Source organism: Cetorhinus maximus, unplaced genomic scaffold (genome assembly GCF_964194155.1).
Source record: "Cetorhinus maximus unplaced genomic scaffold, sCetMax3.hap1.1 HAP1_SCAFFOLD_1932, whole genome shotgun sequence".
Taxonomy (NCBI): domain Eukaryota; kingdom Metazoa; phylum Chordata; class Chondrichthyes; order Lamniformes; family Cetorhinidae; genus Cetorhinus; species Cetorhinus maximus.
This window is the reverse complement of record NW_027597872.1, coordinates 11,947-38,008: the sequence shown is the minus strand read 5'-3', so window position 1 is coordinate 38,008 and position 26,062 is coordinate 11,947. Positions and strand designations below refer to the sequence as shown.

General features: G+C 44.2%; 1 protein-coding gene and 1 pseudogene across 1 annotated transcript; one reads left to right on the top strand and one right to left on the bottom strand.

Moving 5' to 3' along the window:
* The first annotated feature begins 1,114 nt into the window (after nt 1-1,114).
* Nucleotides 1,115-16,461, top strand: LOC144676799 (uncharacterized). The gene is made up of 3 exons (XM_078537122.1): nt 1,115-2,073; nt 2,158-2,476; nt 13,185-16,461. The coding sequence occupies exons 1-3, from the start codon at nt 1,723-1,725 to the stop codon at nt 13,802-13,804; spliced, it is 1,290 nt and encodes a 429-aa protein (XP_078393248.1). The 5' UTR covers nt 1,115-1,722; the 3' UTR covers nt 13,805-16,461.
* LOC144676798 (uncharacterized) lies at nt 8,735-25,604 on the bottom strand (annotated as a pseudogene).
* Between the last annotated feature and the right edge of the window lie 458 nt (nt 25,605-26,062).

Sequence of the window (26,062 nt, the reverse complement as noted above, 5' to 3'; positions counted from 1 at the left end):
TTCACCCCTTTCCTATTTTTACTTAGTTCTGTTGAAGGGTCATGAGGACTCGAAACGTCAACTGTGCTCTTCTCCGCCGATGCTGCCAGACCTGCTGAGTTTTGCCAGGTATTTCTGTTTCTGACTTGCTCAGATCCTGATGGGATCTTTGGTTTGAATTTCCTGGGTCCAAATCCCATCATCCCTGTCGCCGCGCATGCGCCCGGCTGCACACCCTCCCTTCTCAAGATGGCGGTGCGGCCGTTACCCTCGGGCCTGTCATCAGAAACCCCTCAACTGCTGTTCCGCTTGTTGGAAACATGGGATATGGGAGCCTACATGAGGTGTTTCTGAAGCCTCCAAGTCCACCCGCCACCTCTATTCCTCTCCTGCCTCAAGTCATCTCCCCCCCACGGATTCAACAGGACATCGTCCAGCACCCGCACTGCGCATGCTCCAATCTCTGCCCCATAACACGCATGCGCCGGGGCGTACGATTAGGGCCCCGCCCCTCATTCACTCCGATTGGTTGGAGGACCAGCAGCCCGAACTCGGTCCTCCAGCCCCGCCCCCTCTCTTCCTATTGGTCCGGAATCACCATCCGCCGCTTCCGGCTGCTCTGCGGCACCAAACTGAACCGGAGGCCCAATTGGGGAAAGGTGGTTATTTCCGTTCATTTAACATCACTGCTAAAGTCAATGAAGGTAATTTGTTGTTTTGAGGCAAGGTATTTGGTAGAATTAGAGTGAAGGAGTGGGATTGATCCACAGCCTGAGTCACCAGTTTAAGGACAGGAGGAGAGAGAATCTGGAGAGGAGAAAAGAATAAGTTGGAGACTGGACACTGAGTCTGGAACAATGAGCAGAGAGGGAGAGGAATGTGTGGGACAGAGATTTATAGATTTGGAGGAATGAGAGGGAAAAATGTTCCATAGAAACTAGAATTCTCTGTTCTGAATTTATATATTTAATACCACATGGACTGCAGCAGCTGAAGAAGGCAGCTCACCACCACCTTCTCAAGAACAACTAGGGATGGGCAATAAATGCTGGCCCAGCCAGCAAAGCCCACATCCCATGAATGAATAAAAGAAAATATCTTGTATTTACAGTGATAACTTCTGTAAACGCATTTTACAGGAGGTTAGAAGGGGAGGATCTCACTGTCACTTGATTCAGCAGAACCTGAATATCACTGGCCTTTGAATGAGGAAGGGTAAACGTTTGTCTATTCTGTCTGTGGAAAAAGATTTCAAACATCACTGTGACTGATAAAGCACCAAGACATTCACACACCCGAATGAGAGTGTTCCAGTGCACTGGCTGTGGAAAGAGTTTTAATCCGTTACACAGACTGAATAAAAATCACACCATTCACAGCAGGGAAAAATCATTCATGTGTTCTGCTTGTGAACAAGGCTTCAACTGATTGTCCAGCCTGGAGAGACACAAGGACATCAGGTCCTCTGAGAAACCATGGAAATGTGGGGACTGTGGGAAGGGATTGATTTCCCCATCAAAGCTAGAAACTCATCAACGCTCTGTCTCTTTCTGACATTTTTAAACATCAATGTGAATGGAAAAACACAGAGACACGCACCCCTGACTGCGAGTGTTTCAGTGGATTGACCGTGGAGGGAGCTCTAACCAGTTACACAGCCTGAAAAAATATTGCACCATTCACAGCAGAGAGAGGCCGTACACATATTCTGTGTACAGATGAGGCTTCAGCTGATTGGCGAACATGCAGAGACACAAGGACACCTGCACCATAGAGAAACCGTGGAAATGTGGGGACTGTGGGAAGAGATTCCGTTCCCCATCTGCACTCGAAATTCATCGACGCATTCACACGGGGGAGAGGCCATTCACCTGCTCTCAGTGTGGCAAGGGATTCAATCACTCATCACATCTGGTTACACACAAGCGAGTTCACACCGGGGAGAGGCCGTTCACCTGCTCCGTGTGTGGCAAGGGATTCACTCAGTCATCACACCTGCGGTTGCACCAACGCGTTCACACTGGGGAGAGGCCATACATCTGCTCCGTCTGTGGGAAGGGATTCAGTGAATCATCCACCCTGCAGAACCACAGTGTTGTTCACACTGGGGAGAGGCCATTCACTTTCCCCGTGTGTGAGAAGGGATTCACTCGGTTAACCAACCTTCTGCGGCACCAGATAGCGCACACCGGAGAGAGACCATTCACTTGCTCCGTGTGTGGGAAGGGATTCACTCGGTCAACCAGCCTGCGGGCACACCGACGTGTTCATACTGGAGAGAGGCCATTCTCCTGCTCTGAATGTGGGAAGGGATTCCCAAATTCATCCAGCCTATGGAAGCACCGGCGAGTTCACACCGGGGAGAGGCTGTTCTCCTGCTCTCTGTGTGGGAAAGGATTCACTGAATCATCCAACCTGCTGAGACACCAGCGTGTTCACACTGGGGAGAGGCCTTTCACCTGTTCTGAGTGCGAGAAGGAATTTGCTGATACATCCAGCCTGCGGAAGCACCGCCGAATTCACACAGAGGAGAGAGCCCGTTCACCGGCTCTGAGTGTGCGAAAGGATTCATGGAGTCATCCAACCTGCTGAGACACTATTGCAGTCACACTGATTACAGGCCCTTTCGATGCTCTGACTGTGGGTGTTAATTGTATCAGCTGTGGTTACATATACATAGGTGAAGGGAATTGATTGGATGGTTACTTGAGCACAGATAAAAGGAAACTTACTGGCATGGAGTGGAGTCAGGAGTTATATAACTAAAGTTTCACTCTGTGAATAAGTCTATACCAAGTAAAGACTGGCTCCAGTTTCTTTCTTCACCATAAGGCTGTCATGGTAACAGATTGCTTGCCTAATGGCGAAGGATGGAAACTAAACGGAAATAAAATTTTGGACAAAAGCTTCCAATCCTAGTAATTTTTGTGAGAAATGGCTGAAAGCAATTGTCAGGGTCAGATACCCAGCCTGTTCTTGGAGTCTGAGCCATACAACCAGTGGAAGAATGAAGTGGATATGTGGACACGGGTTATATCCCAACCAAGGAGGGAACAAGGTCTGGCCTTGGCACTGTCACTTCCTAACAAAAGTAAAATCAGAACAGAAGAATTTTGTGAGCTGGATGCCTGTCAGTTGGATATCGATGAAGGTTTGGATCTTCTATTCGGGTTCATTGATAATATTTACAAGAAAGCCTGTGAGCATAATCGGACTTTGACAGGTTTTGAATGAGGGCGAAAGCACCTTTAACAGATCTGGATTGGAACAGCACTAATAGGTGAATGGGAACAATTAACAAGTGTTTCAGGATTAACTCAAAATATGATTATGAGCCAAACTGCCCAAAGTGGAAAATCAGGGTCTTCAAAGTGACTCATGACACAGAGAATTCTGAGGCTGAAGATCATGACAATTATCACTCTGAAGGAATTGTACTCGTCACAAAGAGTTTTGGTCCATTTCTGAGTATATTGTTCACAGACGCTTTCAACTGTGCTGTGTTAGATAGTGGCTGCACCTCGACAGTATGTGGATCAGATTGGTGAAGATGTTACCCAGATTCACCTCGTGGTGAAGATGGACACAAGGTTAAGGAGGGTTCAACTTGTTTAGGTTTGGGTGATGTCACACATTGAAGCCACTAAAAAGAGTGGTGATTCCATGCAAAATATCTGGATTCAGCCACTTTATCAGGACTGGTGTAGTCTTTTGTGAGATCCCCTCACTGTTGAGTAAACCTTAGGTAAAAGGCACAATTGCAACTGGACATGAATCAAGATAAGACAACTGTTTTTGGAAAGTCAGTGAGTCTGCAGTTTACTCAATCAGGGCATTATCGTATCCCTTTAACAATACCTGCTGTTTCGAATCAGATTGTTTGAGAAAGATTAATGGAATCAAGTGATAAGAATCAGCGAGAAGAAAAGCAAATTGTCTTAAAGCTACAAAGACAGTTTGCTCACCCTTCTTGTCAAAGATTAAAACTCCTGCAGGGTGGTTGATGAAGAGCATACGAGGCTCATAGAAGAGATTAATGCAAGGTGTGAAATCTGTAAAAAGTATCGGAGGACACCGTCACATCCTATTGTAAACCTTCCCTTGGCATGTGACTTGAACAAGTTAGTTGCCATGGATCTAAAGGTATGGGACAAATTCAGAAATATTTTCATTCTACACTTTATGGACATAGTAACTCGATTTAGTGTTTCTCTCATAACACATGGCAAGGACAAAAGAGTGATTATAGACCAAGTCATGGAGAAATGGATAGGGACTAGACCTGGGGCACCAGCTAAGTTTCTGACTGATAATGGAGGGGAATTTGCTAATGAGTTTAGAGACATGTGTGAAAACATGAACATTATGTTCATGAACATCACAGCTGAAAGTCCTTTCAGCAATGGACTCTGTGAAAGGAATCACGCGGTGATCAATGAAATGCATAAAATCTTAGCTGATCAGCCAAACTGCAAGTTGACCACTGCACTGGCATGGATGATTCATGTAAAGAATTCACTTCAGATGGTTGGAGGGTATAGTCCCTATCAATTGGTCTATGGGAGAAATCCCAAATTACCCTCTGTGCTGGGCGATAGCCCTCCTGCTTTAGAAAGCACAACAATTAGTTCCAATTTTAGTCATCAATTATCAGATTATTTCATGAAAAGAACTGCTTGAACTCAGAAATTATTGGGAATCCTAGCTATGGGTGTCTCATCATGTAATGCTTTGTACAAAATAAGGAAAATCATATTCTTTCTGTTTCGAAATATTGTTTGTGGCTATTGTTAGGATCCCAGTCGAGACCATTAACTTTTAAAGAGAAATTCGAATACCCAGTGATTAACTGAAAGAATTACGCCACAAGATTCCATATTTTTAAACAAAAACAAACTTTACTATGTATATAAGAGAAAAGAAAATTAAAAACCAGCACAATGAACTTAACACGATAGTTAATAAAGACTTATACTATTAACCCAGTTCTACTTTTTTAACTTCCCCCCCACCCCTAACACATGAATTCATTTATATTTAACGATATTTTGAAGGTTCATTCACTTCTGTTCCTGGGACCATCCCAAAGATATGTCAAAGCTCTCCAGAATTCTCTTTAATTCTCCTCAGTATTCCAGCTGTTCTCCAAGTTCCAAGATTTTATGGTGGTCCTTCCATTAGCTTTTGGCTAAACAACCCTCCAACTTTCCTTTAAGACCTCAAAACTGTGGACTCCTCAGTCCAAGCGTGGGATTCAACGCCTTTTTGCTGAGGGATTTAAACATTAGGAACACCCCTAGTTCCTAATGGCCCTATAAGTTTCCAGCTGGTTCACACCTCCTGGTCCCACAGCTGGCTGCGTCCAAGCGAACTGCAGACTGCCTGCTTTCTGTGAGAAACACGCAGAATTCCAACCAAGGCTCCACCCTGAATCACTTATCCCCATGGTAACAGAGACCAGTTGGGATGTCCAATTGATATTTAAATTAATTAACTTTTAGCTTCAAAACCAAAGCTTTTTTCCCTGAGGTCTGCATAAAGAATTCACCTCTCTAACAAAGACAGGATAATAATTAAGATAAAAGCAAAATACTGCGGATGCTGGAAATCTAGAACAAAAACAAAAATACCTGGAAAAGCTCAGCAGGTCTGACGGCATCTGCGGAGAGGGATACAGTTGACATTTCGAGTCTGTATGACCCTTCATCAAACTAAGAAATATAGAAATGAGGTGAAATATAAGCTGGTAGAGGGGGGTGGGACAGGTAGAGCTCGATAGGGGGGCAGTGATAGGTGGACGCCAAGAAGAGACTGCCAAAGATGTCATAGACAAAGGGGCATTGACGGTGGTGATATTATCTAAGGAATGTGCTAATGCAGATATTAAGGGTAGAAAGCAGGACAAGCTAGCAGCAGATGGCCCTAGTGGGGGTGGGGTGGGGGGAAGGGGTTGAAATGGGCTAAAAGGTGGAGATAAAACAATAGATCGAAATAAATTTAAAAATAGGTGGGAAAAGAAAAATATATTTGTAAAAAAATTATAAATTATTGGAAAAGGGGGGATCGGAAAGTGGGTGGGGATGGAGGAGAGAGTTCATGATCTGAAATTGTTGAACTCAATATTAAGTCCAGAAGACTGTAAAGTGCCTAGTCGGATGATGAGGTGCTGTTCCTCCAGTTTGCATTGAGCTTCACTGGAACATTGCAGCATGCCAAGGACAGACATGTGGGCATGAGAACAGGGTGGTGTGTTGAAATGGCAAGCGACAGGGAGGTCTGGGTCATGCTTGCGGACAGACTGAAGGTGTTCTGCAAAGCGGTCACCCAGTCTGCATTTGGTCTCTCCAATGTAGAGGAGAGTGCTTTGGGAGCAGCGAATGCAGCAGACTAAATTTAGGGAAGTGCAAGTGAAGCACTGCTTTACTTGAAAGGAGTGTTTGGGCCCTTGGACGGTGAGGAGGGGGGAAGCAAAGGGGCAGGTGTTGCACCTTCTAAGGTTGCGTGGGAAGGTGCCGTGGGAGGGGGCTGAGGTGTAGGAGATGATGGAGGAGTGGAACCGGAAGGTACAATCCCTGCGGAAAGCCGCCAGTGTGGTGGGGGGGGGTGAAGGGAAGATGTGTTTTGTGGTGGCATCATGCTGGAGTTGGCGGAAATGGCAGAGGATGATCCTTTGAATGCAGAGGCTGGTGGGGTGATAAGTGAGGACAAGGGGGACCCTATCATGGTTCTGGGAGGGAGAGGAAGGTGTGAGGGCGGATGCACGGGAGATGGGCCGGACACGGTTGAGGGCCCTGTCAACCACCATGGGTGGAAAACCTCAGTTAAGGAAGAAGGAAGACATGTCAGAGGAACTGTTTTGGAAAGTGGCATCATCAGAACCGATGCGACGGAGGGAAAGGAACTGAGAGAATGGGATGGAGTCCTTACAGGAAGCGGGGTGTGAGGAGCTTTAGTTGAGGTAGCTGTGGGAGTCGGTAGGCTTGTAATGAATATTGATGGATAGTCTATCACCAGAAATTGTCAGGACAATAATTGTCAGACCCAATGTCTCCAGGTCTCCAGCTAAAAGAGCCCACCTGCCGTTTTACAGTTCTTACCCTTTGAGCTTTGGCTTCTTAAATCAACATGGGCCACACCTTGTGATTGTGAATTCCCTTAGGGTGTTTTTGTCAGATTCTCAGCCCAGGTTTTCCAATTATCGTACATTTAAAAAAAATCCAATTCCTAAACTAAAAGTTATATTTCTAAAACATGAATTATGAAACTAGATATTCACAACACCTTCCTCAGGAAGAAATGAAAATGTCTCACCCTCGTAATATCCTATTTAGAATATTACAACTTACAACCTGCTGTACATCTTAACAACAGCCATATCTTATCGAATGGCGGAGCAGGCTCGAGGGGCCAAGTGGCTGACTCCTGTTCCTGAATCCTATGTTTTCCTATGTTTAACTATCTTATAACATGCAATACACATAATAATCCCTCCAATGTCCACTTCAAATTCACAAGTCTATCTTGATAACAGCACATTGCTGAATTCCATGTCCAGGAATCACATTCCACTGAAGATGTGAAATATTACAGCTTGCAGTGTTTTCTGAAAGTTTTCTTCTTACAATAATTATAGTCCAAAGTTCCTTCTGCAAAAGGAGAGCCCTCATTGCTGTTCATATGTGTATTTTCAATTTCAGTTTGAAAATCTGTTTGTTCAGAGTTCACCCTTTGAGCTTTATTTTCTTCCATGTCTGTAGTTTCTCCATTGTTTAAATCCAAAAGGAATATCCCAGTCAATTCCACATTTAAAGTGTCTTCTTCTTGTTCAGTTGGAGGTGGAACTTTTTCATTTTTCAGTTCATTTCCCAGACTCAAACATTTTGTATTCTCTTTTTGAGACAACAAGTTCAGAAAGGCTTCTTTTTGTGGCAACAGCTCGTTCCTTCATTGGTCAAAATCTTCTTTAGCCATTTTAAGAATGTTGTTCAAATGCTTTTAATGTTCAAGTAAAAAGGTTTGATATTCCTGTTTTGAGTATATGGGATCTTGGGCTTCAGAAACAGAGGTATTGAGAACAAAAGTGGGGAAGTTATGCCAATAGTTTATAAAGCTCTGGTGAGGCCACTATGAGAGTCCTGAGTCCGGTCCTGGTCACTACACTTTAAGAGGATGCGAGGGTCCTTGAGAGGGTGTAGAGGAGATTTACCAGAACGGTTCCAGGGATGAAGGATTTTTACAAGTTTAAGTTGGAGAAGCTGGGATTGTTCTTCTTGAAGTAAAGGAGGCTGAGGGGAGTTTTGATAGAGGTGAACAAGATTATTGCAGGTTTAGATAAGGATGGGTGGAGGCTCGTGTGGAGCATAGTGGTATTGTCACTGGACAATACCACTATTCCAGACACCCAGGGTTTGGGTCTGTGGACCTGGGTTTGAATCCCAACACAGCAGATGGTGAAAATTAAATCAAACAAAAATCTGGAATTAAAAGTCTGATGATGACAACATCTGGTTCACTAATGTCCCTTAGGAAAGGAAATCTGCTGTCCTTACCTGGCCTACGTGTGACCATAGACCCACAGCAATGTGGTTGACTCTTAAATGTCCTCTGAACAAGGGCAATTAGGGATGGGCAATAACTGCTGGCCAAGCCCTGTGCTGTAGACCCAATGGAACAGAGACAAATGTATTTACTTGAGACCTATCTGTAGTGGTAGAAAAAACACTATTTACTATCCAGGATAAAATAGATATTCTACATCAGCTTTTGTGAGTCAGTTCAGTGGAAACATGCACTCCCAGGCTAAAAGAGCATCAGCCCACTGGAAGCAAAGTCATGAGACCGGCCAGTCCAGCAGAAAGAAACACTCAGGCCCTCCCACTTCATCAATCGTCAGAATGAACATGGTTCTCTCCGGGATGTGACTGACGGCAGCAATAACAGCAGAATCCAACCCCTGTTATCATTTGTGAACTCGCTGATGTTTCTGAAGGTAGGTTGATCGACTGAATTTCTTCCCACACTCAGAGCAGGTGAACAGTCTCTCCCCAGTGTGAAGATGCTGGTGTCTCAGCAGGCTGGATGAATCAATGAATGCTTTCCCACACTCAGAGCAGGTGGGTGGCCACTCTCCAGTGTGAATCCGCTGGTGTGCCTTCAGGAAGGACGACCGACTGAATCCTTTCCCACACTCAGAGCAAGTGAATGGCCTCTCCCTGGTGTGAACTCGAAGGTGTATCCGCAGGCTTGATGAATCAATGAATGCCTTACCACACTCGGAGCAGCTGAACGGCCTCTCCCCAGTGTGAACTCGCTGGTGTATCCGCAGGTTGGAGGAGTGAGAGAATCCCTTTCCACAATCAGAGCAGGTGAACGGCTTCTCCCCAGTGTGAACGCGCTGGTGTGCCTGTAAGTGAGATAACCGACTAAATCCCTTCCCACAATCAGAACAGGTGAATGGCCTCTCCCCGGTATGAATTCGCTGGTGTGTCAGCAGGTCGGATGAAGTAGTGAATGCCTTTCCACACTCACAGCAGGTGAACGGCCTCTCCCTGGTGTGAATTCGCTGGTGTCTGAGCAGGTGGGATGAATGAGTGAACCCCTTCCCACACTCACAGCAGGTGAATGGTCTCTTTCCAGTGTGACTGCGTTGATGAATTTCCAGCTGAGATGGGGATCTGAATCCATTCCCACAGTCCCCACACTTCCATGGTTTTTCCATAGTGTGGGCCTCCTAGTCTCTCTTCAGGTTCGTTGATCAGCTGAGGCGTCCACATATAGCACATGTACGGTCTCTCCCAGCTGTAAATAGTGATGTTCTTACAGGCTGTTTAACTGGTTAAAGCTCTTACCACAGTCAGTGCACTGGAACACTCTCACTCGGGTGTGTGTCTTCGTCCTTTCTCAGTCACACTGATTTTAAAATCTTCTGAAGCGCACAGAACAGACAAAGTTTTCTCCTTCAAGATTCAAAGGCTGCTGATGTTCAGGTCGCACAATAATTGAGTGACTGCCAATTCTTCACTTGATGTTTGGTTCGATTTTCGTCTCTGTAAATCCTCCTCTTCTAATATCCTCTCAAAGGAGTTTATAAAAGTCAGCGCTCTCAGTCCAGGATAGAAACTAGAATTGCCTGTTCTTAATTTCTCTGGAACATTATTTCCTTTCTTTCTCCCCAAGCGCTGTAAGTAGCTGCCCCCACACACACTCCCTCCATTAGCTGGAGTGTTTAGTACAGTTTTGGTCTCCTTACCTAAGGGAGAATATACTTGTCACAGGGGGAGTTCAGCAAGAGTTCACCAGACTAATGCCTGCAGGGTGGGATTTTCCTATGAGGAGAAATTGAGGAAACTCGGCCTCTATTTTTAGAGTGTGTGAAGCTAAAACAAATGTTGTGCTGTTTAAAATCAAACTACAGGACTTGGAAGAAAATGAGGGGAAGACATATTGTAAACTCCCCTCCCCCACTCCCTCAGCTGGCAGCGCAGGCGCAGAAAGCGCTGCTGTCCGGAGCAGGCGCAGTGCAGTTGCCGCCAGCAGTCGCTCGATCTCTTTTTGAACCAGCCAACCGCCGTAGACAGAGGGGGGGATGGGGAGTTCGCCGAGCGACTTCTCCCTCTGGCCGGAGCCGACAGCCGGTTACCTGGAAACCTTGTCTCGAGGAGGTGCAGGGGGAGGGGGCAAAACGGGTGGGGGCGGGGCTCCCGTGTCCGCGCGCCTGGCCTGCAGACTGGAACCCGAGGACGTCACCGTGGAACAGAGTGATTCCTATTGGCTGATTCGGTGAACGTTCCATTGTGGACGTCACAATGCGAAAGGTGAGACAATCAGCTTCAAACCAAAACTTGCTCCTCTGGGCAACATCTGTGAGGAAATCAATGTTTTTACTTCTATTTGTTTTTTAATTCTGGGGTTTAATTATGGACTTGCAGGAACTGAAGGGAGAAGAAGTGAATCCAGGGAGGGTGCAGACTCTGGAAAGGTTGGCTCATGTCTCTTTCTCTTAAAATCATTGCCATTCTTTGTTCCCTCAACCTGACACATTAATTTGTCTGGTTGAAAGGTTGCTCTCTTTCCTAATGTTAACAATTAAAGGGGTGATTTCCCCAGGAGATGGCTGACATTTAAGATGACAAGCTAGTAAGGTAGGACATTAAAGAGTGAGGTGATGCATTTTGGGAGGACTAACAAGGCAAGGGAATACACGAGAGCGGTAGGACCCTTGGAAGTACAGAGGGTCAGAGGGACCTTGGTGTGTATGTCCATCAATCTTTGATGGCAGCAGGACAGGTAGATAACGTGGTTAAGAAGGCATATGGGATACTTACCTTTATTCGACAAGGCACTGAATACAAGAGCAGAGAGGTTATGATGGAGTTGTAAAAAGTGTTAGGCCACATCTGGAGTACTGTGTGAAATTCTGGTCACCACACTGTAGGAAGGATGTGATTGCACTGGAGAGGGTGCAGAGGAAATTTTCCAGGGTGTTGCCTGGGCTGGATCATTTCAGCTATGAAGAGAGACTAGATAGGCTGGAACAAAAACAAAAAGTGCTGGAAAAACTCAGCAGATCTGACAGCATCTGTGGAGAAAAAGACAGAGTTAACGTTTTGAATCCATATGACTTCTTCAGAGCTAAAGGGAAGTAGAAATATTGTGAAATATATACTGTTTAAAGGAGGTGTAACAGGTGGAGGCAAAGGAGAGATTGCGAAAGATGTCATAAACAAAAGGTCAAAGGGCTGTTAATAGTGGTGGTACTGGCTAAAGGAGGTGCTAATGGAGACATGAAGAGTGGAAAGCAGAATGTGATATTGGCAGGACCAGGGTAAGCACTCTTGAAAGTGACAGATGGCCCTAGTGGGGGTGGGGGTGGGGTGGGGTGGGGTGGGATGGGGTAGGGGGAGGGGATGGTGGTGGGAAAAAAGATTGAAAAGGCTAAAAGCTGGGGATAAAACAATGAATAAAAATTGAAATAAATTTTAAAAATAATAATAATGAAAATAAGTTGGAAAAAGATAAATAAAAATTAAGAAATAAAAATGACAGTAAAAAAAAGGGATCAAAAAGGGGTAGGTAGGCTGGGGTTGTTTTCCTTAGAGCAGAGAAGGCTGAGGGGGGACCTGATTGAGGTGTGCAAAATTTTGAGGGGCACAGATAGTGTAGATAGGAAGTAACCTTTCCCCTTAGTGGAGGGGTCAGTAACCAGGGGACATAGATTTAAGCTAAGGAGCAGGAGGTTTGGAAGGGATTTGGGGAAAGATTTTTTCACCCAGAGGGTGGGGGGTTTTTGGAACTCACTGCCTGAGAGGGTGGTAGAGGCAGGAACCATCACAACATGTAAGAAGTATTTAGATGAACGCTTGAAATGCCATAGCACACAAGGCTATGGGCCAAGTGCTGGAAAATAGGATTAGAGTAGATAGAGGCTTGATGACTGGCACAGACACGATGGGCTGAAGGGCCTCTTTCCGTGCTGTAAAACTCTATGACTCTATTTTTGAATATAGATTGTGTTTGTCTAGTGTTAAGACAGTAAATGCTAGATTTTTATGGTTCTTTAATAAAGTACATTTATTATTTCTAGTTTTCCTATATAGTACTGTATTTATTTCCAGTCAATAAGGCACAGAAGTTGTCCATTCAGCAACATGAGTCCATGCTGACTCTCTGTAGAGCCCCATTCCACCTGTATATCAAGAGAGGAAAGAATAAGCCAAAGCAACTAGAATTGGCTGTTCTTAATTTTTGTCCTATACTGACAATGGTGACTTTTGTAAATTCTTTTTACACTATTTTAGGAGAGGATTTGCAGACAGAAATCCCAAAACATCACATCGTAACCTCACAAAGTCACTTGATTAATTGGGACGTGTAAAACACTGGCCTTTGAATCTGGAAGGAGAAATGTTTGTCTGTTCTGTCTGCTTCAAAAGGTTTTACACATCAGTGTGACTGGAAAAGCACCGAGACACACACGCCTGACTGAATGTGTTCCAGTGTACTAACTGTGGAAAGAGACTTAACCAGTTATACAATCTGAACAAACATCGCACCATTCACAGCAGTGAGAGACTGTTGTCTGTCACATTATCTGTGTGGGGACGAGACTTCAACTCATCGTTGAATCTGGAGAGACACACGGCGACGCACCATGGAGAAACCATGGAAATGTGGAGACTGTGGGAAGGGATGCAAAGCTCCATCAGAGCTGGAGATTCATCTACGCAGTCACACTGGGGAGAGGCCATTCACCTGCTCTGAATGTGGGAAGGGATTCACTCAGTCATCCACCCTGCAGAAGCACCAGCGAGTTCACACTGGGGAGAGGCCGTTCACCTGCTCTGAGTGTGGGAAGCGATTCACTCAGTCATCCAGCCTGATGGCACACCACATCACTCACACCGATGAGAGACCCTTTAAATGCTCTGACTGTTTGAGTAGCTTCAAAAGTGCGGCAGATCTGAGGGTCCACCAACGCATTCACACTGAGGAGAGACCATTCAGCTGCTCTCACTGCACAAAGAGGTTTACAACGTCATCCAACCTTTGGACTCACCGACGCGTTCACACCGGGGAGAGGCCGTTCATCTGCTCTGAGTGTGGGAAGGGATTCACTCAGTCTTCCAACTTGCGGGCACACCAGCGAGTTCACACCAGGGAGAAACCATTTGCCTGCCCTGAGTGTGGGAAGGAATTTATTCAGTCCTCCAACCTGCGGGCACACCAGCGAATTCACACTGGGGAAAGGCCGTTCACTTGCTCCGTGTGTGGGAAGGGATTCACTCATTCATCACACTTACCGAGACACCAGCGAGTTCACAAGTGAATGCAGGGGTTGGATTCTGCTGTTATTGCTGCTGTTAATCCAGGACTGATCCATGTTCATTCTGACAATTGGTGAAGTGGGAGGGTTGGAGGGTTTCTTTCTACTGGACTGGCCGGTCTCACAACTTTGCTTCCAGTGAGCTGATGCTCTTTGAGCCTGGGAGTGCACATTTCCACTGAAATGATCCACAAAAGCTGTTGAAGTATATTTATTTTATCCTGAATAGTAAATAGTGTATTTCCTGCCACTACAGGTAGATTTAAAATAAATACATTTGTCTCTATTCCATTAGTCTACAGCACAGGGGCCAGGCCAGTCGGATCAGTTGGTCTTTGTCAGTATTTATGCTTCACATGAGCCTCCACTCACCCTCTTCATCTCCCCTCATCAGCATATCCTTCTATTCCTTTCTCCCTAATGTATGTATCAAGCTTCACCTTAAAAGAATTCATACTATTCACCTCAACCACTCACTGTGGTAGTGAGTCCCACATTCTCACCACTCGTTGGATGAAGATGCTTCTCATGAAATCCCTATTGAATTATTGAACCCCTTTATAATCTTAAAGACTTCCACCAGGTCACCCTTCAGTCTTCTCTTTTCTAGAGAATAGCGCCCCAGCCTTTCCTGAGGGTTAAATACTCTCAGTTCAGGTGTTATTCTTGTGAATCTTTGTTTCCCCTCCTCCAGTGCCTTATTTCCTTTCTCTAAATGGAGATCACAAATGTTGACCATCCTCCCAGTGTAGTCTAACCATGGTTCTGAACTAGTTGAACATAAACTCCGTGTTTTTCATTCTATCCCTCTAGAATGCCCTACACATGGGCCCCACATTCAAGGAAATTTGCGAAGTTCTAGGGAGTCTGGAGCGAGGATTTACGATATTGCCACCAGGGATGAGGGACTTCAGTTAGTTGGAAAGACTGGAGCAGCTGAAATCTCTCTCATTAGATCATTGAGTCATTAGTGTAGGGAATGGGGCCATTCGACCCTTTGAGTCCATGCTGACTGTCTGTAGAGAAAACCTGTCAGTCCCATTGCCCAGTCCTATCCCTGTAGTGCTCCATTTCCCTGAAGTGCCCATCCAATTTCCTTCAGAAATCATGCCATCATCTCTGCTTCTAGCACACTCATAGGAAGTGGGTTCTCGGTCATTGCCACTCACTTTAAATGCACACAAGGCTCACAGAGCACAGAAGGAGGCCATTTGGCCCATCGTGTTCATGTCAGATATTTGAGAAACTACCCAGTTAATCCCAGAATCCTGCAATTTTATTTTCCTTTCAAGAATCTGCCCAATTCTGTTTTGACAGATAGAGTCCAATCTGCTCTCTGCACCATTTTCAGGCAGTGCGTTCCACATCACAAAACTCGCTGTGTTTCAACACAAATAATTCAGGATGCAGCATGTTTGGATTTTCACAAGAGTGTTTGAAATGTTGTCAAAGACAAGGTTATTGCACAAAATTAAGACTCAATCCATGTTATTTTGATGTGCAGACAAAACGTAATATATCCAAATTTGTGGACAATTGGAAAAAATTGCATTTCTTTGCACCTTGCACCACCACATGACCTCCTACAGCTTTTTACAGCCAATGAAGTACTTCTGAAGTCTAGTCACTGTTGTAATGCATGAAACTGTAGGTAGGCCTGGGTAGCTAAATTTAGTTCTAAAAATCAATCACTTTCACACTGTATTCACTGTTATAGGCAACAAGGTTAAGGAAGCCATTTTAAACTCTAACGTGGCTGGATCTTTATTTTTTTATCATAAAAACTGCATCAACATAAATGTTTCCAGAACCTGCAGGCCCAATGCAAATTGTTTAAACAAAGAAACTATTTTCTAATTTTGATAAGTTATAGGACATCATATTCTACCAAAGTTCAGTTCAAGAAGGCTCATTGTTCAATCCAATCAAGATTAATAAGAAACTATTGTCTTCTGCAAACTGTCTTTTTGAACCACTCATTCTTGTGTCAACCAAATCTATGAATTAAATATTACTGTATTAATTAGCTACCAGTCAGTAACAGCTGATTGAATAAGTAGTGAGCCTTAATTGAATTATAATTAATAAATCAATTCTGAATCAGTAGTTATAGTAAAAGACTGAGTTTTATTTGCTGTAAAAATATAATACTTTAATTGCTGTGTATGTAAAGAATGTGCAATGAAGATAAATGTACTGGCAAGAGAGACCTTCAAATTCTGATTAGCCTCAACATTTGGAACTGTATAAGGGATCACATAGAATCAGATAAAGGGATCATATGAAACAGTTCTATTGTATTCCTGTCTAAGATAATGAGAGAAGGTGGTGTAAGTAATTTGGGATCCAATTAAATTAACCAATTGTCATGTTACAACAAGCCCCACTCTGACACGGGGTAATTGTCACATTGGACATAAAAGTAGAGGTTCTGAAGGTCTTCCTTGTTAGCCAAGTATGAAGATTCCCCAGGCTGAGTTCCAAGAAAATTACTGTCAAAGAAGGAGCCAGACTCCCGAGGCTGAATTCTATAAGAATTGCTGTCAAAGAAGGAGCCAGAGAGGGTTATACTTTTATGGACTGATCACCACATGAGGTTGTAAAGTCATTATTTTAAAGTTGTGAAGTAAACCTTTCTCTTTTAATAAACCTTTTTTTAAACTTACAATCCAGAGAATTCTGCCTTTGCCTTAATTGTCGAAATTCTTGTCTGAACCAAAGTGAATTCATTAATTGGCAAGTTGGGGGTGGCTGAAATCGATTAAGTTACAGATCATAAGATGAGGTAACACAAAACTTGAATTTAAAAACTTGCATTTGTAAGGGCCGTTCACAACCACAATACATCCCAAAGTGCTTTACAGCCAATGAAGTACTTTTTGAAGTGTAGTCACTGTTGTAATTTAGGAAACACAGCAGTCCCTGCTCTTCTCTGAAATTGTAGCCAGGGGAACGTCCAAGTCCACCCAAAGGGGCAGACGGGGCCCTTGGGTTGGCTTCTCATCCAGAAGAGAGCAGTTCCAACGGTCCAGCACTCCCTCAAGCTTCAACTTGCACAAGTTTTCAATTCCCATTTGACCTTTCTTTCTGTCTCTATTGCTCATGTCAATGACAGCCAGGCGACGGAGCTGAGGGCTGAATTTAGCCGAGAATAACGGGGCCTACGTCCCAGTTAAGAAATTGCAATGGGTGTCGACTAATAGACGGGAAGATGCTGATTGGCTGACTGGGAAATGGGCTTCTAGCCAATTGGGGAAGAAGTGGGGGGTGACCGGGGCTGCTGGTGATGGGACCCCTCAGGGTTCAGTGGCCCTGTGTCCAAAGCGGGGAGTCACAGGAACAGCGTACAGAGGAGCTAAAGAGAAACCATTTGGGTTCAGAACATTGTGCAAATCCTTTTACCTCTGGTTGTCTTTGATCCTCAAGTAATTTACGTTTTAAAAAAAAGTTCTGTTTCATTAATGAACTTTTATCAATAAAAATATTTGATTTTTCTGGACCTTTCATGATTAGCTTCATGCACTTTAGGGAAAGTGGGTGAGAGGGGTTGGCAGGCTCTTTAACAGCAAGTGAGTCCCTCCAAGGTAATTGGCAAAGGAGCCAGAGAGGGGGAATGTGATTTTATTTTTGACACAGCGATGTTAGAAAATGGGGTTCAGGGAGTTAATTAACTCTTTGTCCCCCTTTCCCAAACTCTTAAATGATTCACAGTGATAACATTGATTGGCGACAATGATTAGATTTTAGTCAGTATAAATGAGACCTGACAATTGCTCATGTCTGAGCAGTAGTATCAAAGTGCAGCAGCATTACCATTACACTCTGGGTAGAAGCACCATCTCCACGTAAATGCTCCCTGGTCTGTCCCAGATGCCATGGCACCAGTCAATGTAATATGTAAAACTTCTAAAAAATCTCTAAGATAAAAGCAAGATACTGCGGATGCTGGATATCTGAAACAAAAATTGCTGGAAAAATTCAGCAGGTCTGACAGCATCTGTGGCGAGGAAGGCAGAGTTAATGTTTCGAGTCCGTATGACTCCTCATCAGAACTAAAGAGAAATAAAAATGTGGTGAAATATAAGCAGTTTAAGGGTGAGGGGGGTTGGGACGGGTGGTGTTGGGACAGGTAGAGCTGGATAGAGGGCCAGTGATAGGTGGAGGCAAAGGAGAGATTGCCAAAGATGTCATAAACAAAAGATCAAAGGGGTGTTGACGGTGGTGATATTAGGTAAAGGATGTGCTAATGGTAACATTAAGGTGACAATGGTGACAACATTGTTTTAGCCCCACCTTTTAGCCTATTTCGATTCCCTCCTAAGGGCTCCTTCACCTTAAGCTCCCTTATCAAATCTGCCTCATTACACATCACTAAATCTAGAATTGCCTGTTCCCTAGTGGTAAGATTTTAGAGTCCATTATTAAGGATGTGATTTCAGAATACTTGGAAGTGCATGGTAAATTAGGGCAAAGTGAGCATGGTTTCATCAAGGGGAGGTCATGCCTGACAAATCAGTTAGAATTCTTTGAGGAGGTAACGAGTAGGTTAGACAAACGAGAGCCAATGGATGTTATCTACTTGGACTTCCAGAAGGCCTTTGACAAAGTGCCGCACAGGAGGCTGCTCAGTAAGATAAGAGCCCATGGTGTTAGAGGCAAGGTACTAGCATGGATAGAAGATTGGCTGTCTGGCAGGAGGCAGAGAGTGGGGATAAGGGGGTCCTTCTCAGGATGGCAGCCGGTGACTAGTGGAGTTCCGCAGGGGGCAGTGTTGGGACCACAACTTTTCACTTTATACGTTAATGATCTAGATGAAGGAACTGAGGGCATCCTGACTAAGTTTGCAGATGATACAAAGATAGGTGGAGGGACAGGTAGTATTGAGGAGGCAGGGAGGCTGCAGAAGGATTTGGACAGGTTAGGAGAATGGGAAAAGAAGTGGCAGATGGAATACAACGTGGGGAAGTGTGAGGTCATGCACTTTGGTAGGAAGAATAGAGGCATAGACTATTTTCTAAATGGGGAGAGAATTCAGAAATCTGGAGTGCAAAGGGACTTGGGAGTCCTAGTCCAGGATTCTCTTAAGGTTAACTTGCAGGTTGACGCGGTAGTTAGGAAGGCAAATGCAACGTTGGCATTTATTTCGAGAGGACTAGAATATAAAAGCAGGGATGTGCTGCTGAGGCTTTATAAGGCTCTTGTCAGACCACATTTAGAATATTGTGAGCAATTTTGGGCCCTGTATCTCAGGAAGGATGTGCTAGCCTTGGAGAGGGTCCAGAGGAGGTTCAAGAGAATGATCCCAGGAATGAAAGGCTTAACATATGAGGAACGTTTGAGGACTCTGGGTCTATACTCGATGGTGTTTAGAAGGATGAGGGGGGAGATCTGATTGAAACTTACAGAATACTGATAGAGTGGACGTGCAGAAGATGTTCCCATTAGTAGGAGAGACTAGGACCCGAGGGCACAGCCTCAGAGTAAAGGGAAGACCTTTTAGAACAGAGATGAGGAGAAACTTCTTTAGCCAGAGAGTGGTGAATCTATGGAATTCATTGCCACAGAAGGCTGTGGAGGCCAAGTCATTGAGTGTATTTAAGAGCGAGATAGATAGGTTCTTGATTGGTAAGGGGATCAAAGGTTACGTGGAGAAGGCGGGAGAATGGGGTTGAGAAACTTATCAGCCATGATTGAATGGCGGAGCAGACTCGATGGGCCGAATGGCCTAATTTCTGCTCCTATGTCTTATGATCTTATGGTATCCCCCCACCGCACCCCCACTAGGGCTATCTGTACCTTGCTCATCCTGCTTTCTACCCTTAATGTCACCATTAGCACATCCTTTAGCTAATGTCAACACTGTCAACACCCCTTTGACCTTTTGTTTATGACATCTTTGGCAATCTCTCCTTTGCCTCCACCTATCACTGGCCCTCTATCCAGCTCCACCTGTCCAACCCCCCTTAAACAGCTTATATTTCACCACATTTCTATTTCTCTTTAGTTCTGATGAAGAGTATTACAGACTCAAAATGTTAACTCTGTCTTCCTTGCCACAGATAGTGTCAAACCTGCTGAGTTTTTCCAGCAATTTTTGTTCTTGTCTCTAAAAATCTCTGTTCTTGTAGAATTCCTTCTTATACTTTGTTACATCGCAAAGTCTATGCAGATTGACTTAACCCAATCATTGCCGAGCCATCATTTGAATGGACCGATTACAAAACCCGTCATTGAATCATCTACACCCGTCCAGCCATGTCAAACTCTCAAACAATTGGCTTCCCTACGTCCATCCCCAGGACAGGGAGTCAGCGTTCCCAGGCCAACCAGTGAAAACATGGTGGCCTTAACACTCAGTCCTCTGGGAGCTGTTTATCTCCCTGCATATAGCAAGTCATCTGTTCTCAGCTATGCTATATTTACTGCTGAACTTTGGCCCCTTTTAAACCTTTTGGATCAATAAAACATTCGGTCAATGAAGACCCAAAGCACAATTTCCCATCCTGTCACTTGTCAACCATCTTTACCCAAAGCGTAATCACAACAGGAGTAGAAGCAGGAGAAATGTAACAATCAAATTAAAAATAAATGCATAACTAGTCATAGAATTTAATTTAACGTTTGCTAATTAGCAAGAAATGCCAAATTAGGGGTACCCCAGCATTCTTACAGTCCACACCTTGAGGGGAAGAGAACTCTCTCTCCGACTCCTCACTCAATTTCACTCTGTTATTTTCCAGTTCTGTTCTGGCCCCCGCTGGGGTAACATCGACCTGATCTTTACTCCTCCTGAAGGAGCATCATGAGTTCTAAGTTACAAGTACATAAGGACATATGCTTTGAGCAACAAGTCAAGCATAGATGTACAAGTTTCTCCAGCTCTCTCTTTATCCCTATCCAACTTGTGGCTAGTTCTTACTGAGTATTATTTCTGCTAAGCCTCTAATTGTTCAGTCCAAGTTCTTATCCCTTTTTAATTTAATGTTACTCACTTATTGACCATGACCAGTGTATTTAATTCTGTCCTGGTTGTTTTAAAGTCAGTTTCACTATGGAGTATGTGTCAAATCCTTGATGATGTCAAAATGTTGTCTCATTCCCCTGGTCACAATCACCATTTAATGTCATTCTGGGTGTCAGGTAGCTGTGCATGGTTGGGACCAGTTCTTCAGCGCACGTTCACCATGCATTTCCCGCTGTTAGTTGTCTCACACGTAACAAATCACAGTTGTACACTCACACTGCTATCCCAAAATCATGACATATTATTGACTTTCAGGTGACCTCATGAAAAGATCAAAGTGGGTAACAGTCTCGAGATCTTCTATTATCTCCCCCAGTATGGTCCTGATATTTCAGGTAGTGGCCAGGCTTTCAAATGCGGTTTTCTATTTTTAAAAATGTTCACAGGCAAAGGATACAAATATCTCACTTATTTTGTCTCTACACTTCCCTGAATTCATGGCAATGTATATGGGCACCAGATTGATATATTCCATTGAACTGCACCCTTGATGAGTTATTCCAGTTCCTTCACTGTCCAGTACAATATTTTCATAATACTTTTGAAACAGAAAACAAACAGTCCCATTTGATTTCAGCTATTAACATATTTTGTTTGTCCTTTTTTTTAGATGTCAGGCCTGGGTTGTTCTTCTTGGAGCAAGGGAGTTTGAGGGAAGATTTGATAGAGGTGTACAGGAATATGACAGGTTTAGATAAGGTGGAGAAAGAAAAGCTGTTCCCATTAGCTGATGTACAGGGATGAAGGGACACACATTTAAGGTTTTGGGCAGGAGATGTGAGGAAGAACATTTTTACACAGCAAGTGGTATTGATCTGGAACTCACTGCCTACGAGGGTGTTGGAAGTGGAAATGATGAATGATTTCAAAAGGAAATTGGATGAACATTCGAGGGAAATAAACCTGCAGGGCTACGGGGTAGAACAGCGCAATGGGACTGGCTGGTTTGCTCAACAGAGAGCTGGCATGGACTCGACGGGCTGAACGGCCTCCTTCTATGCCTAAATGACTCTATGATCTGAAGAGAACAATTTCAGCTGCTCCAGTCTCTCCAGCTAATTGAAGTCCCTCATCCTTGGTGCCGTTCTCGAAAATCTCCTCGACACCCTCTCCGAGAACATCACATCTTTCCTAAAGTGTGGGGCCCATATATAGGGTTCCTTTTTAGAGGGATACAGTTAGACTTAGCATCATTATGGAAAAGGACAAAGATGGAACAGGAGTAAAAGTACTAAATTGGGGGAAGACAAATTTTACAAAGCTCAGAGGTGAGCTGGCGAGAGTGGACAGGATACAGCTAGCAGAAGGAAGAACTGTGTCAAATCAGTGGGAGCCATTCAAAGGTGAGATTCTACGGGCACAGTGTAGACATGTCCCCACAAAGAAAAAGGGTGGTACTGCCAAATATAGAGCCCCCTGATTATCCAGAAGCATACAGGCCAAGATAAAGCAGAAAAAGAAAGCTTCTGACAGTCACAAAAGAGTTAATACTGTAGAAAGCCTAGAGGAGTATAAAAAATACAGGAGTGAAGTAAAAATGGAAATTAGGATAGCAGAGAGGGGATAAGAAAAAATGTCGACAGGTAAAATCAAAGAAAATCCCAAGATGTTTTACCAGTACATTAAGAGCAAGAGAATAACTAAGGAAAAGGTAGGGCCTATCAGAGATGTACATGGTAACTTGTGAGTTGATGTAGAAGATGTGGGCAGGGTTCTCAATGAGTATTTTGTCTCTGTCTTCACTAAGGAGAGGGATGATGCAGACATTGTAGTTAAAGGGGAAGAGTGAAATATTGGATGCAATAAGCATAGTGAGAGAGGACGTAATGGAGGGACTGACATCCTTGAAGGTGGATAAATCACTAGGGCAGATGGACTGTATCCCAATCTGTTGAAAGAAGCCAGGGAAGAAATAACAGATGCTCTGAGTACCATTTTCCAATCCTCACTAGATACCGGTGAAGTCCCAGAGGATTGGAGGTCTGTGAACGTTGTACCATTAGTTGAAAAGGATGCGAGGGATAGGCCAGAAAATTATAGGCAAGTCAGTATGACTTCAGTGATGGGAAAATTATTGAAAACAATTCTGAGGAGCAGAATAAACTATCATTTGCAAAGACACGGATAGATCAGGGATAGTCAGCCTGGTTTTGTTAGGGGAAGATCCTGTGTTACTAACTTAATAGAATTTTTTGAGGAAGTAACAAGGAAGATTTATGAGGATAGTGCAGTGGATGTTGTCTACCAGGATTTCAGTAAGGGATTTGACAAGGTCCCACATAGCAGACTTGTCAGGAAAGTGACAGGTTGGGTCCAAAATTGGTTCAGCAACAGGAAACTAAAGGTAATGGTCAATGAATGTTTTTGCGAATGGAAAACGGTTTCCAGTGATGTTCCACAGGGCTCAGTATTGGGGCCCTTGCTGTAAATATTAATGATTTAGACTTAAATGTGGGAGGCATGATTGGGAAATTTGTAGATGACACAAAAATTGGCCATGTAGTTGATAGTTGAAGAGGATAGCTGTCGACTCCAGAATTATATCAATGGTTTGGTTGAATGGGTGGAAAAGTGGCAAATGGAATTCAATCCTGAAAAGCGTGAAGTAATGCATTTGGGGAGGGCAAAAAAAACAAGGGAATGTTCAATAATCGGGAAGCTATTGAGAGGGATTGAGGAAGTGAGAGACCCTGGAGTGCATGTCCACAGTGCCTTGAAGGTGGCAAGACAGGTGGACAAGATGGTCAAGAAAGCATATGGAATGCTTTCATTTATTGGGCGAAATATTGAATACAAAAGCAGGGATGTAATGATGTATAAAATTGTAGTTTGTAATTCACTGCCTAAGTTTGTGGTTGAGGCTGAAACACTCAACTCACTTAAAAGCTACCTGGACCTGCATCTGAAGTGCTGTAACCTGCAAGGCTACGGACCAGGTGCTAGAAAGTTTGGGTTAAAATGAGCGGCTAGTTTCTTATTTCTCTTTTTTGGCTGGTGCAGACACGATGGGATGAATGGCCTCTTTCTGCACCGTAACTTTTCTATGGTTCTATGGATAGAATTGAGAAGCAGGAAGGTTATCTTCCACTGGTTTGGAACCATGGTTAGACGACACTGGGAGGACAGTCAATATTTGTGATCTCCATTTAGAGAAAGGAGACAGACACACCGGAGAAGGTGGCAAAAATATTCAGAAGGATCAGACCAGAACTGAGAGCGTTTAACCCTCAGGAAAGGCTGGGCTGCCTTCCTCTAGAAAAGAGAAGACTGAAGGGTGACCTGATGGAAGTCTTTAAGATTATAAAGAGGCTCAATAATCCAATAGGCATTTCATGAGAAACCTCTCTACCCAGCAAGTGGTGAGAATGTGAAGCTTGCGACCACAGCGAGTGGTTGAGGTGAATAGCATGAATATATTTAAGAGGAAGCTAGATACACACATTAGGGAGAAAGGAATAGAAGGATATGCTGATGGGGGGAGTGGAGGCTCATCTGGAACATAAATACTGACATAGACCGATTGAGCTGACTGGCCTGGTCCCTGTGCTGTAGACTCAATGGAACAGAGACAAATGTATTTATTTTAGATATACCTGTAGTGGTGGGCAAAACACTATTTACTACCCAGGATAAAATAAATATACTTCACCAGCTTTTGTGGATCATTTCGGTGGAAACGTGCACTCACAGGCTGAAAGAGCATCAGCCCACTGGAAGCAAAGCTGTGAGGCCTGTCCAGCAGAAAGAAACCTCTGACCCTCCCACTTCACCAACCGTCAGAGTGAACATGGTTCAGTCCTGGATGTGATTAACAGCAGCAATAACAGCAGAATCCAACCCCTGTAATCACTTGTGAACTCACTGGTGTCTCAGCAGGTGAGATGAATCACTGAATCCCTTCCCACACTCAGAGCAAATGAATGGCCTCTCCCCAGTGTGAACCCGCTGGTGTCTCAGCAGGCTGGATAACTGAGTGAATCTTTTCCCACACTCAAAACAGGCGAATGGTCTCTCTTCAGTGTGAACACGCCGGTGTCTCTGCAGGTTGGATGAAGTAGTGAATTTTTTCCCACACTCAGAGCAGGTGAATGGCCTCTCCCCATTGTGAATGCGTTGATGTGTCAGCAGGCTGAATGAATGAGTGAATCTCTTCCCACATACGGAGCATGTGAATGGTCTCTCACTGGTGTGAAGGCACAGGTGTGTCTTAAGGCTGGATAACTGATTGAATCCCTTGCCACACTCAGAGCAGGTGAACGGCCTCTCCCCAGTGTGAACTCGCTGGTGTACGAGCAGGGTGGATGAATCAATATATCCCTTCCCACGCTCGGAGCAGGTGAATGGCCTCTCCCCAGTGTGAACTCGCTGGAGTAACAGCAGGGCGGATGAATCAATGAATCCTTTCCCACAATCAGAGCAGGTAAATGACCTCTCCCCAGCGTGAACTCTCTGGTGTGTCACCAGATTGGATGACTGACTGAATCCCTTCCCACAGTCAGAGCAGGTGAATGGTCTCTCCCCAGCATGAACTCTCTGGTGTGTCTGCGGATGGGATGACTGACTGAACCCCTTCCCACACTCAGAGCAGGTGAAAGGCCTATCCCCTGTGTGAACGCGTCGATGAGTTTCCAGCCCAGATGGGAACTGGAATGCCTTCCCACAGACACCACATTTCCATGGTTTCCCCATGGTGAGGGTGTCCTTGTGACTCTCTAGATTCAATGATCAGTTGAAGCCTTGCCCACAAAAAGAACATCTGTACGGTTCTCCCCACTGTGAATGATGCAATGTTTTTTCAGGATGTGTGACTGGTTAAAGCTCTTTCCACAGTCAGTTCACTGGAACACTCTCACTCAAGTGTGTGTGTGTGTCTTGGTACCTTTCTAGTTGCACTGATGTTCAAAACCTTTTGAAGGAGACAGACTAGACAAATGTTTCTCCATCTAGATTTAAAGGCTGATGGTATTCACGTCCCAATCAATCGAGTGACTCTGTCAGGCCTTGACGCTTTGTTTGGTATCTGTCTCCAAATCCTCCCCTTCTAATATTCTGTAAATGGAGTTTACAAAAGTCATCACTTTCAGTACAGGGTAGAAATTCAGAAAAGAAAAATCTAGTTTCTGTGGAACATTCTTTCCTCTCTCATTCCCCAAAACCTGTAAATATCTGACCCCAACAATCTCTCTCCATTCTCACTCCTCTGTAAATAATATACATCCATCTAGTTCTCATGAAGG

Excerpts from the sequence above, each read along its gene's own strand:
- LOC144676799 (XM_078537122.1), top strand. The coding sequence starts at position 1,723 with ATGCAGAGACACAAGGACACCTGCACCATAGAGAAACCGTGGAAATGT. Across the intron at positions 2,074-2,157 it reads CCACCCTGCAGAACCACAGT|ATAGCGCACACCGGAGAGAG; the intron begins GTTGTTCACACT and ends CTGCGGCACCAG. Across the intron at positions 2,477-13,184 it reads GGAATTTGCTGATACATCCA|AGCTGGAGATTCATCTACGC; the intron begins GCCTGCGGAAGC and ends AAGCTCCATCAG.